General features: G+C 37.6%; 1 protein-coding gene across 1 annotated transcript in view; it reads right to left on the bottom strand.

Annotated features, from left to right (window-relative positions):
- Window positions 1–5,103: 5,103 nt before the first annotated feature.
- Window positions 5,104–12,902, bottom strand: part of LOC108713519 (mucolipin-3-like) — a 30,036-nt gene continuing 22,237 nt past the window's right edge. The window contains exons 7-10 of the mRNA XM_041591045.1: window positions 11,636–11,696; window positions 6,488–6,694; window positions 5,237–5,357; window positions 5,104–5,165 (exon numbers count right to left, since the gene is read on the bottom strand). Of these exons, the coding sequence (XP_041446979.1) occupies window positions 5,104–5,165; window positions 5,237–5,357; window positions 6,488–6,694; window positions 11,636–11,696 (451 nt within the window). The remainder of the gene's footprint in view (window positions 5,166–5,236; window positions 5,358–6,487; window positions 6,695–11,635; window positions 11,697–12,902) is intronic.

The following is a 12,902-nucleotide window of genomic DNA, read 5'->3' as shown; positions in this document are numbered from 1 at the left end:
TGCTGCACCGCTCCCCGAAGCTGGGGGTCTGGGGCTGGTGCACCCGGAGCACTTTCACTGTTTGGTGAGTAACCGTACAATAAATTCTGGAGCACCTTGTTGTCCTCTAACCATTTGAATGAGATTAGAACTCCCCACAGAAAAACTCACTCACTTTCTATTATTCTTATGGGTTTTTTAAAAGCATATTTATCAAATGGTGAACTCCGTTGATAAACACGATTCCAAGAATCCCATAGGAGTAAATAGAAAGCGAGTTTTTCTGTGGGGAGTTCTAATCATACGCTTTGATAAATCTGCCCCTTAATCTACAATAGTAGTGAAGAAGCACAAGCAAGACTTATTTTTAATAAAGAAGGAAACCTTTTCTTTATTTTACTTCTTCATTTACAAACTTCCTAGTGCATACAGAGCCGGACTGGGAGCAAAAAGCAGCCCGGGCAAAAAACAAACCAAGCAGCCCACGTGTAAACATACACACACAGACACAAACACACACACACACACACACACACACACACACACACACACACACACACACAGAGAGATGCACACACAGAGACACAACACACACAAAGAAACACACACAGACACACAAACACAGAGACACACACAGACACAAACACACAAAAGACACACAAACACAGAGACACACAGACACACAAAGACACAAACACAGAGAAACACACAAAGAGACACAAACACAGAGAAATACACACAGAGACACACACACACAAAAAGACACACAGACACACAAAGAGACACAAACACAGAGAAACACACACAAACACAGAGAGACACACAAACACAGGGAAACACACACAGAGACACACAAACACAGAGAGACACACACAAACACAGGGAACACACACACAGAGAAACAAACACAGACACCCATACCTCTCCTAGGAGCTTCCTGAAACAGCACGGGAACTCTCTGACACCTCCCACCCCGTCTGCTGGCCAATCAGAGGGACTTTGACTTCCTGACTAATCTTAGGAGGTGGGAGGAGGGAGGAACGCGCAGCTGCTTGCTGTGTCTGTGAAGGAGAATCACAGCATGCACGCTGTAAGTCTCTCTACCTATGGCCGCTTCTGCCATAAAGCAGAAGCGGCCCATTTCACAGAAAAATGGAGCGGCCCTTCAGGAAATTGCCCAAACTGACAGATTGTCAGTCCGGGCCTGAGTGCATATACAAAAAGCTACTCAAAATATACAATGCGAATCTCTGCAAATTTACATATGGTAACATCCAATTTTAAAAAATTGTGAAATTCCTAAAAAAAAACATTCCATCCATCCATTTGTCCCAGGGGTCACCAAGCAGGAAGCTTTATTTATAATTATTGTTTTTGGAAACTTACTATCACAGGGATATTAAGGTATCAAAATTCCCTAACCAATTATATGTCATGTCATGTACTACAGGTTCTATAAATCTTCCAAATAAACATGGTAGAGTGATTTAATCATGATAACTGCAACTCCTCATCTGCAGAAGAAACAAGGCAGTCTGATGTAGATTCACTGAGAATTCTGAAGTTGAATTCATCAAACATCATGTAAGTTTTCAATTGTATTTATCTGGATTAATTTGGTATATCGGGACAAAATAAAAACAAATTATGTTTATAAATAAGGGGTGGTTCACCTTTTAGTTAACTTAGTGTGTTACAGAATGACTAATTTGAAGCAAGTTTTCAATTGTCCTTTATTTTGCATAGTTTTTGAATTATTTGCCTTTTTCTGATTCTTTGCACTGACCCCATCTAAAAAACAAAATGCTCTGTAAGGTTAAAAATCTATTGTTATTGCTACTTTTTTTTACTCGTGTTTCTAATCAGGCCCTCTCCTATTCATATTCCAGTCTCACATTCACTTCAATACATGGTTGCTATGGTAGACTGGACCCTAGCAACCAGTTTGCTGTACTTGCAGCACTGCTGAATAAAAAGCTTTATAACTCAAAAACCACAAATAATAAAAAATGAAAACCAAATACAAATCATCACTCTCTTCATCATACAAGAAGTGAATTTAAAGGTGAACAACCCCTTTAATAATCATTTTAAACAAGGGGACACCATTTAATAGTAGTAAAAAAACAGGGTTTATCTGATGTAGGGGTATTCTGCCTCACTGCAATAACCAAAAGCAAGCAAAGGTGTATTTTTATTAGTCTAACTTGTGATACCCACAGATCACCTATTGCATTCCTTGTAATAATTCACATGCAGCAATTCTTAGCAGCAAATATATGAGCCAAAACTGCAACATCCTTAACTGGATGAAAATAAGTGAATGTCTGTGCTATTTTTGTTCAGTTGTTTGATCTGTCCCAAACTGTATACAGAGCTAAGAAATCACATACATCTAGATGGTCATAAAGGGACGTAGAGCTGATTACTGGGAATTCTAAAGTTGTCTTAAGGTTACCTTCTAATCTGCAGTAGAATATGCTAGAAGGTTGTATAGGTCTAGTAACCACAGAGCAGTTGCATTGCCTGATAGCTGCAGTTCAAAACTCTTAAACCATACTCAAAATAAACTGTTTAGGCAGAGGTATGGGACCTGTTATCCAGAATGTTCGGGACCTGGGGTTTTCCGGATAACGGACCTTTCCGTAATTTGGATCTTCATGCCTTAATTCTACTAGAAAACCATTTAAAGATTAAATAAACCCAATAGGATGATTTTTTTCCAATAAGGATCAATTATATCTTAGTTTGGATCAAGTACAAGCTACTGTTTTATTATTACAGAGAAAAAGGAAATCGTTTTTAAAAATTTGGATTATTTGGATAAAATGGGAGATGGCCTTTCCGTAATTTGGAGCTTTCTGGGTAACGGGTTTCCAGATAATGGATCTCATACCTGTATTTAAAATTAACTTACCCATTAAAGTTGAGAACAGTTTTGTTTTTTATTCTTTCTGTAAAACAGGAGTTCCTAAACTTTTTTACCCATGAAAATGTAATGAGTTGGGGAGCAACACAAGCCTGAACATTTTTCTGGGGGTGCCAAATAAGAGATATGATTGGCTTTATGGTAGCCCCTATGTGGACTGGCAGCCTTCATGCAACCAAAACTTGCCTCCGAGCTACACATTAAAAAAAAAAAAAAAAGCACCTGCTTTAAAGCCACTGGGAGCAACATCCAAGGGGTTGGTGAGTAACATGTTGCTCCCGAGCCACAGGTTGGGAGCAACATGTTACTGTAAAATATCTGGAATTCACATCAAGAAAATGATATTTAACATGAAAATAGGTTAATAAATGAAAATACATATTTATGAATAGAATAAATTATGATCCTGAAAGGTTTATATACTACTACTTAAACGTATTTATATTAGTCTTTTAGGGATGCCTCTCTGTACATATTTACATGTGTGTTTGTTAATAAACCTTATGTGGCCGGGTAGTGTGTATTATTGTGGGTATGCCATACCACTGCTCCATAGGCCTGTGAATGCCAATTACCTAAAATTACATTTATTCAAATATAAAGTATCTATTTTAGATTGAAAACAATTCTTAGAAAAAAAAAAGTATGGTTTTATATTCCCTGATACAAATGGGCCCATCTACATATTTTCAGCAATGTCTCGGATAAAAAATCCTCCAGAGCGACTCGCCAGTTTAATGTATGGGGCACACAGATAGGCTTATTTGATTTATGAGGAATGCATTGGTGCTGTCTGGGCTCAGCATGTGAGTGGATAAATTGTCTAGAGGTCCACTTGATTGGTGACCTTGCCAAACAAGCAGATCTTAGCATGTATGGCCCACCTTAAGTCTCACCTATATGCCAAAAATAATCTGAACCCCCCTGATTTTCTTATAGCACAGCAGTCTGTTTTGTTCAAACAGTAAAGTGAAGGAGATAAGAAAATAGAAGTAAAAAAAAAAAAAGAAAAAGCTATAAATGAAGTGAACTGGATGACTCGACGAGAAATCCACACATATTTGTGCATGCAATATTACATAAGATTAACGTATATGACAATAAAATCACTTTACATATTCACCTTGGGGCAGTTTTGGCATATTTATCAATACAGTATATATGGGGGCAAATTCACTAAGATGCGAAGTTGCGCCAGGCGCAACTTCGCCGCGCTTCGCCAGGCGTAGTTTCGCCAGGGCTCCGCAAATTCACTAAAATCCGAAGTTGCGCACAGGGGTAGCGTAAGGTTGCGCTAGCGTTGATTCGCTATATAAAGCGAAGTTACGCTAGCGAAGGCTAATTTGCATACGGCGCGAAATTCAAATTTCAATGGAGGAACACGTATCTGCACTACAAATGCCTAGAAAACCTTCAAATCAGCAAATAAAAATTTTATTTTGCCCTACACATGTGCCCACTGTCTAGGTAAGTTGCCATGAGTCAGGAAATCTAGGGGGGAGGAAGGGGAGCCCCAAAAAATTTTCGATCTTTTTCAGCCTATCAGCCATCATGTAGAAAACACGCCAGCATTTTTTTGGGACTTAGAAAAAAAAAATTTACTTTTTTTTTAAACAATCCCTATCTACTCTATTGCGCTTCGCAGGTCTGAGGTGGTGAAGGAAGTCTAGCGTAAAAGGTAGCGTTCAGTACACTGCGCAAGTTAGTGAATTTGCGTAGTTTCGTCGCTAGCGAAAATTCGCCTGGCGTAAGGTAGCGAAACTACGCCAGCGTTCGTTAGTGAATTTGCGCAGTAGCGTAAATGCCAAACGCTAGCAAATTAACGCTAGCGTTCGGCGCTTCGCGGCTTAGTGAATTTGCCCCAGTCTTTAAATTAGTATTTAAATTAGAACCACTGCCGTCACATTTTCTACTATACAAACAGATTGCATCCTATGACTAAATGTAGGAACAGAGATTATAGTACAGCTGTACAGTGCTAACGTTTTCTATCTACATTCTTAGATATGGTGCAGTATAAAAAATAATCACAAACCTCATTTATATAAAAGGAATTTTTTTCCCCATTTCCATTGTCCGTAAGATAACAATTATTTATTCTCTTAATGTGCCTTCTACATTATTATCTGCAGTTAATTTTTATAGTTTCTGAATGGCTGCAATAGACACTATTTGAACTACTATGCGCTGTGATTTTAAATGTTGTTTCTTCTTGCAGATTTCCAAATGTCATTGATGAAGTGTTTCTGTTTTTTACCTAGAACAACAAAATAATCATGTATAAATATAAATACAGTGAGCAATTAATTTGACTAAAACAATTAATACACGGCATAGAGAAACAGGAGGCCTTGTTTTCTTCCCTAGATCGACCAGAGGTTGGCAAATCTTTGCACTCAGATACAAATGTGTGAAGTTCAGATTCTGGAAAGCCACCGATTTGGTAATTCTATAAGATGTATAACATTGGATAAAGTATTCAATTTAACAATTAATAGTTTTAGAGCAAATCCTATAAAGATCACCACTAACTAAATTAGCTCTGAAACTAAAAAACTAATTCAGAAGATAAAAAAAACCCAGAAGAAATAGACAAAAGTGAAATATACATATACAAGGACTCAGTAACAAGGTGCAGTGATAGGTGCCATAAGAAGTATAGAATAGCACTGATTAAATACAAATGTTCTTGTGGTTTCTTATTCATCTGTGCCGTTTGCAAAGTGTAGCGCACGCTGCACAAAAAAGACCTATACCGTATACCTGATTATACCAGGAGGCTTCAGGGCGCTATTTAAAGACATGGTATGGAGCACAAAATATTGTAGATGATTTTGACTGTATACTGTGTACTGTAACTCCCATCACTAAATAAAACTATTTTGTAATGTATGGCTGTTAAAAATGTTGTACCTGTTTCAAGGTACATGCAATTTTTTTCTCAGTTTTATTTGCGATCTCCTTTGAAGTTAAGCAGCCCCTGGCTGTCTTACTCCCTGATGCTCTGAGGTTGCAGTCATAACTCAACAAATATATATAAAAAAAATATATATATATATATATATATATATATATGTATATGTATATGTAAGGGTTAAATTACCCTCTGAGCCTTATCTAGCAGTTAAGCATCGGAGGGGCAGCCCATCAATTGGCTGCTGAACTTTGAACAAGACGGAGAAGAGAAAGTCGCAGAAACAATCATGTGTATCTCAAAGCAAGTGTAACATTTTTTACAGACATACATTACCAAATTCTTTTATTTAGTGATAGGAACCTATATATGCATTTTAAAGATCGACTTTAGAGCCCCTTTAATAAAGAAAGCTTTGACTAAATGAACCTACTTTTTTTTTAGCACAAATGTTTGTATGAGGTTTTTCACATAGGAAAGGAGGGATGACTTAAATAAAAGCATATAAACAATGAGTATGTGTTATTTTTCAATCTCGGTGGCACAAAAGATTTTGCAATCAGATCTCCAAAGAAAAAAGCATCAGTGATTTAACACAAAATAAATCTATATAAGTCTATATGCTAGTATGCAAGTGTTATAGTACAAAAAAACTGTTTACTTACCTTGATTGTATCATATGTATCAGTTATGAGTACAATGAAGAGACTTAGAACCACGTATATGAAGAGACTTATAAAGGAATACAAATAAATGCGACTAAACAGCCAAACCAAGTAGCTCTTCTGCTGCATGTTTGAAAATGTGGTAAACATATCGTCTCCATTCATAAGGGAGAAAAGACACTCTGAAACCATGTTCAGGGACCTAAACTAGAAAGGAAAAATAAAAAACATATGCTACAAGAAAGCAATTAAGGTAGTAGGACAAAACAGAGGCGCCGAAAGGATAAAAATAGCTAAAAGCACTTAAAAACTCAATGGGTAATTCAGAGGAGGTAGTAATGAACTTACCTCCTCCAAGCAGACACCAACGAAAGTGGTAATTTTCAATAATAGTTTATTCACAAAACAGTATTGCAACGCGTTTCGCAGGCATTTCCTGCTTCATCAGCCAATATGGAACGGGAACAAAAACAACTAAAAAAACACAGAGAAAGGCAAATTTGTAAAATATTATTGTATACAGCTGTTCGGATTATGGGAGAGTGTGGATACTAAGTGATGCCCTTGGGCCAAGTATATGGGGGGAGGGGAAACAAGGGGAGGAGAAATAGTTCACAGCATGGGGAAACAAGTGCTGATGGACATGGGGGATAGGCTACTAGTATATATTATCTAAATTGGAAACCAAGTATCTTGGTGGGAGACATAATAGGAGACATACAATAGTAACATAATAAAGAACGTGACCTAGGGTATATTTAAAGCCAGGGGATGTAGCACAGATGACTAAACCAACAAAAGAAATCAATGAAATTAAGATAAAGTGAAAAAAACTTACCAGTGTCTTTATATAAACACGCCAGGCGCCTCTGTGCTGCTTGAGGACGCCTGAGCGTGTTATATAGTGTGACTAATTAATGGGAAGTATGTGGGGGGAGGGGAAAACAAGAAAAAGAGGAATAATTCACAGCATGGGAAAGCAAATGCTGATGGACATGGGGAATAGGCTGCTGGTATATATTAGTCTAAATGAGAAACAAAAAGTATCTGGGTAGGAAACATAAAATTAAACTATTTGGGAGACATAAATTAGTGAACTAAGGTATATTTAAAACAAGGCGATGTAGCACAAATGACTAAAGACAACAAGAAAAAGGGGAAATCAATAGCTTTTAAGAAGGAATAGATATAATCTTACCAGTGTCTTTGTATAAACATGCCAGGCGCCTCTGTGCTGCTTGAGGATGCCTGGGCGTGTTATATAGTGTGACTAATTGGAGGAAAGACAAACAGGAGATGATGTAGCCATATTGGTGGTGGAAAATAGATCGTGGTATAAACGACCATTTTGGTTGGGGCTAATAAAGTGTCATAACCAATGAAAATGCAAAGGAATGCATATAAATACGTATATGAATATATACATACACACATAAAAATTACACACAAAAAAAGAACCTGATATATGAACTCTAAACAGCATTGAATAAAAAAAAAAAACTGATGTAAAAACTCTAAACAACGTTGAATAAAAATAATGTTAAACAAAATATAAATACCTAGACCAATTATAAAAATAATGCATAAAAAATTTTTTTATGCAAAACTATGCAGGCAATCATGCAAAAGTATGCAACCAGATATGCACATCACCTTTTCCGAAATATTGCGAAGTAATATAAATAATCGGTCATAAAAGCATCAAATATATATGAATAAGTGCAGTAAAACTAGATAAAAAGGCTACTAAAAGAGAGGATTGATAAAACATAAAACGGAACAATATGGCATATGGAATGATATAAGATGAATTAATAGAGTTTTTCTAAAACTTCATTAAGACGCTCAGGTACCAGGGTCCTGAGGGTCTGGATCCAGTACATTTCTCGTTTTTTAAAAAAATCAAAGGCTGCAGAATCTGCAGAAATGATGAAGTCGATAAGTGTGATAGAAAAGGTGTCGGCGCTGCTGTTATGTGCTCTGTGATAGTGACGTGACACACTGTGCATAGGAAATTTATTAATAATGTTCCTTTTATGTTGGCCTATACGGCTCCGGGCAACTTGTGTTGTCCTGCCAACATATTGGAGACGGCATGGACATGTTATGAGGTAAATGATATATTTGGATTGGCAGGAGATGTGACTATTGATGGTATATTGAATCTTGGTAGTGAAGGATGAGAAAGTGGATGTATTGGTAACCTAAGGGCAAGCTAAACAACGGGAATGGTTACAGGAATATGATCCAGGTGTAAGGGGAATAGGTCCTACTGGATTGTTATAATTCCTGTCACGTAATTTGCTAGGGGCTAAGATGTTGCGCAAACTGGGTGCTCGTCTGTATGTAATTAGAGGTTTTGTAGGTAACAAGGGTTTAAGGAAGGGGTGCTGGAGTAGGATCTCCCAGCGGTTGTTCAAAATAGTCCTAATGTTCTGATGTTCCTTGGTGAATTGTGTAATGAACCGGATAGGTGGGTTATCGCTAGGTGGGAGTTTTTTTGAATAGTGGATTTCGCCTTCATGAACGCATCATTAACCAGTTTCTTTGGATATTTTCGTGCTGTGAATTTCCTTTTAAGTATTTTGGATTGTCTAGAATATTCATGGCTGTCTGTACAATTTCTATGGATTTGTCTAAATTGACTATATGGTGTGTTATGGATCCAGGGCTGATGATGGAAACTGTTATAATGAATTTAATTATTTGAATCAACTGATTTAAAAAAGGTTTTAGTTTTGATGGAGTTGTTTTCAGTAAAAATGGTGAGATCAAGGAAATCTATGAAGTTGGAGTGATGTTGTGATGTGAACTGTAAACCTGCTTTATTATTATTGAGGTATTGAATGAATTCAGGGATTAAGGATGTCACCCTTCTAAATAAAAAACAAATCGTCTATGTAGCGTTTATAAAGGATAATATTGTCTGAAAATGGATGATTAGGAAAAAAAAGTTGTGATTCTATAAGGCCCATGGTGAGATTGGCATATGAAGGCGCAAACAAACTTCCCATTGCAGTGCCGTTGATTTGGTGATAGAATTTATTGTTAAATGAAAAAATGTTATTATGGAGGATGAATTCTATGCACTGTAATAAGAATCGTTGTTGTACGGGCGGCATCATAGGGATAGTGGTCAGGAAGAATTGAATAACAGACAAACCAAATTGATGAGGAATATTTGTGTATAAAGATGTAATGTCACAGGTGAGCCAGTGGTAATCTGTGGACCAGGATATGGAGGATAATATTTGTATGAGATGGTGAGAATCTTTGAGAAAGGATGATAGGTTACGGACTAATGGCTGAAGATGTTGGTCTATGAATTTAGACAGGTTACTTGTCATGGAATCTATTCCAGAAATAATAGGTCTACCAGGAGGCTTGTGAAGGTTTTTATGTATTTTTGGCAGATAATAAAAAAAGGGGGTGTTTGGGTGATGATTAATAATGAAATTACGTTCATGTTTGGTTATGATATTCTGGAAGAAAGCCTGGTTAATAAAGTCTTTGAGGATCTTGTTAAGGGGAAGTGTGGGATCTGAAGACAGTGTGTTGTAATGTTTAGGATCTTGTAAAAGTCTGAGAGATTCCTCTATATAATCTGATCTGTTTAATACTCCGATTCCACCGCCTTTGTCGGCCGGCTTTATGACAAGTTCAGTGTTGTTAAGGAGGGATTTGAGGGCGGATGATTCTTGTGGAGTGAGGTTAGGTTTAACAGTAGATACGTGGGACTGTAGGGTTTGTAGGTCATCCAGAACCATAGAATAGAATGTCTCAATGAAGTTACCTTTTGAAGCTGTGGGGTAAAAATGGGACTTACCTTTTAATTGTGTTATAATACATTTCTCTAGATTAATCTCATTGGGGTTGATGAATACTGTAGGTAGGGAATCATTATTGGTAAGGATAATAGAAGTGGATGGGGGGAGTGTCTGGTTCTTTTTAATTGCAAAATGACGTTTGAGTGTAGGTTTCCTGATGTATGAATTAAGATCTGTGAACAGATTGAACATGTTGGTGGAATATGTGGGGCAAAAAGACAGTCCTTTTTCTAAAAGGGAGGTTTTGTGTAATGTAAGTATGTGTTTAGACAGGTTGAAGATGCATCTGGTAGAGTTATCGGTATTAGCATTTGATGTAGTGACAATGTTTTTCTTGCTTTTAGCTTTCCCTTTACCCCTAGAGCCTCTTTTCCGTATTTTTGCTAGAGGGGTCGCAGGTCGGGTAGATACAGGTTGTATATCATGTGAAGAACTGGGAACATTAATCCTGTTGCCGTCCCATTCTAGGAGAGGGACGTGGGCAGTTCTAAAAAAGATTCCGATAAGTTTTGTTTATTCTGTAGGGGGGTGGGTGATCTTGAATTTTAAGTGGTTGAAAGAAGGATCTCATCGAAGTCTGTATGATTTTGGGTGCTATGGACGAGGGGACCTCTTTGAACTGATTGGGACGCTCGATACGTGGGCTTGGACTAGAGTGAGGGGATTGGTTGGGTGTGGAGTTGCAAATACTAATCTGTGACAATCTAAATTCGTTGGGTGAAGTGGGTTCGGGTTGTGGGTGGATATGGGGATATGGTTCTGGATGACCTCCATTGCTGCTAAGGTAGGGTTAGTGATAATGGAATCAAGGTAGGGATGCTTAGCTACTTGGAAATGGGATACAGAGGACAGTGATATTGTCTGCCGTCTCCATGTTGGCAGACACATTCTCCGGGCTTTTAGCCATTTCTTTAAAGGAACGTTTTTTGGAGATAGTTCTTTTTGGCTTAGGACCCGGGGTAGGCCTTGGGGTAGAGTGAATGACGTCGAAACGTGTTGTGGCGACGGAAGGATTATTGGGAACAGTGTTAGTGGCAATTGGATTTACTGTGGTAATGACTGTATTGTGCTGTGTGGGTGCCTGAGATAGGGATGGAGGGGGATTGTGGGGAAGGGAGTTATGGTGAAAGATAGGAGGTGGTGGATATGGAGGGTATTTGAAAAAGGGGGGTGGTGGGGGGATGGAGATGCTCATAAGTGGACGTGGAGTGGAGGAAGGGGGGTGGGGATTGTGTGGGAGGTTGTGGGAAAGCAATTAAGGACACATGAGCTCTTAGCACACTTAAGAGAGGTACTAATTTAGATAAAAAATGTTAAATACCTTTACATGGTAAGGGCCTAACACAATCCAGCCACAAAAGCAGTAGCCCAGGTAGATCATTATGGGGTGCCGTTTGTCCCAAATACATTCTGTATAAAAAACTATCCCTAATACACAGAATGAATGTCTCTCATGGTATATAAGTATTTGTGACCATACACAGAGAAAAAAATATATACAAAAGACTTATTTCTATTAAAGAATGAAAACAAAATCTGGTTAGTGCACAAAAGGATGTCATTATATCACAAACTCCATTCTGTACAGTTTAACAAGCAATCTGTCTCACAAATGTATAACCTCCATGTAACAAACACACTTATGTGCAAAGTTACTTACAGAATGAATTATGTAAAAACAAAGTTGGACATAATATATAATAGTGTAACTAACTAGTGCATGTCAAGCTAGATTTGAATGACATACCTCCCAACATTTTGGAAGTAAAAAGAGGGACAAAAAATTTCTCCTTATCTAAACTGTTAAAATTACTTATTTTCTTATCTCAAAATTGTTACAAAGTTTCTTAGTTGCACCTGTTAGCTGTACTGGCCTCTCTGCCAAAAGCCAATTAAGTTAGAAATTTTGGACACAATAAAGATCTTTACACTTTGAATTGGTGCCTGCTGGAAGTCTCTGTGTATGGTCACAAATACTTATATACCATGAGAGACATTCATTCTGTGTATTAGGGATAGTTTTGTATACAGAATGTATTTGGGACAAACGGAACCCCATATATCACCCCCTTCCTTTCCCCCCCAGCAGCCTAACAACAGAACACTGGGAAAGTAACCAGATAGCAGCTCCCTAACACAAGATAACAGCTGCCTGGCAAATATAAGAACAGCACTCAATAGTAAAATCCAGGTCCCACTGAGACACATTCAGTTACATTGAGTAGGAGAAACAACAGCCTGCCAGAAAGCAGCATCCGAAAGTGCTGGCTCTTTCTGAAAGCACATGACCAGGCAAAATGACCTGAGATGCACCTACACAACAATATTACAACTAAATACACTTGCTGGTTCAGGAATGAAATTTTATATTGTAGAGTGAATTATTTGCAGTGTAAACAGTGTCATTTAGAAATAAAAACTAAAACATAAAAATCATGACAGAAAAAAAAAAGTAAACACTTTGTGCTGCTTATAACAGGGCCACTGATATTGCAGTCTCCATAAACTACATTGTGACCAGGAGTTTCAATAAAATGTATTTTGTTCAGTTCATGGTCTTGTTGATGGTTATGATCATATTTAGAGAT

Source organism: Xenopus laevis, chromosome 4L, assembly GCF_017654675.1.
Source record: "Xenopus laevis strain J_2021 chromosome 4L, Xenopus_laevis_v10.1, whole genome shotgun sequence".
Classification (NCBI taxonomy): domain Eukaryota; kingdom Metazoa; phylum Chordata; class Amphibia; order Anura; family Pipidae; genus Xenopus; species Xenopus laevis.
The sequence above is the reverse complement of the archived record's forward strand: the minus strand, read 5'-3'. Positions and strand labels throughout refer to the sequence as shown.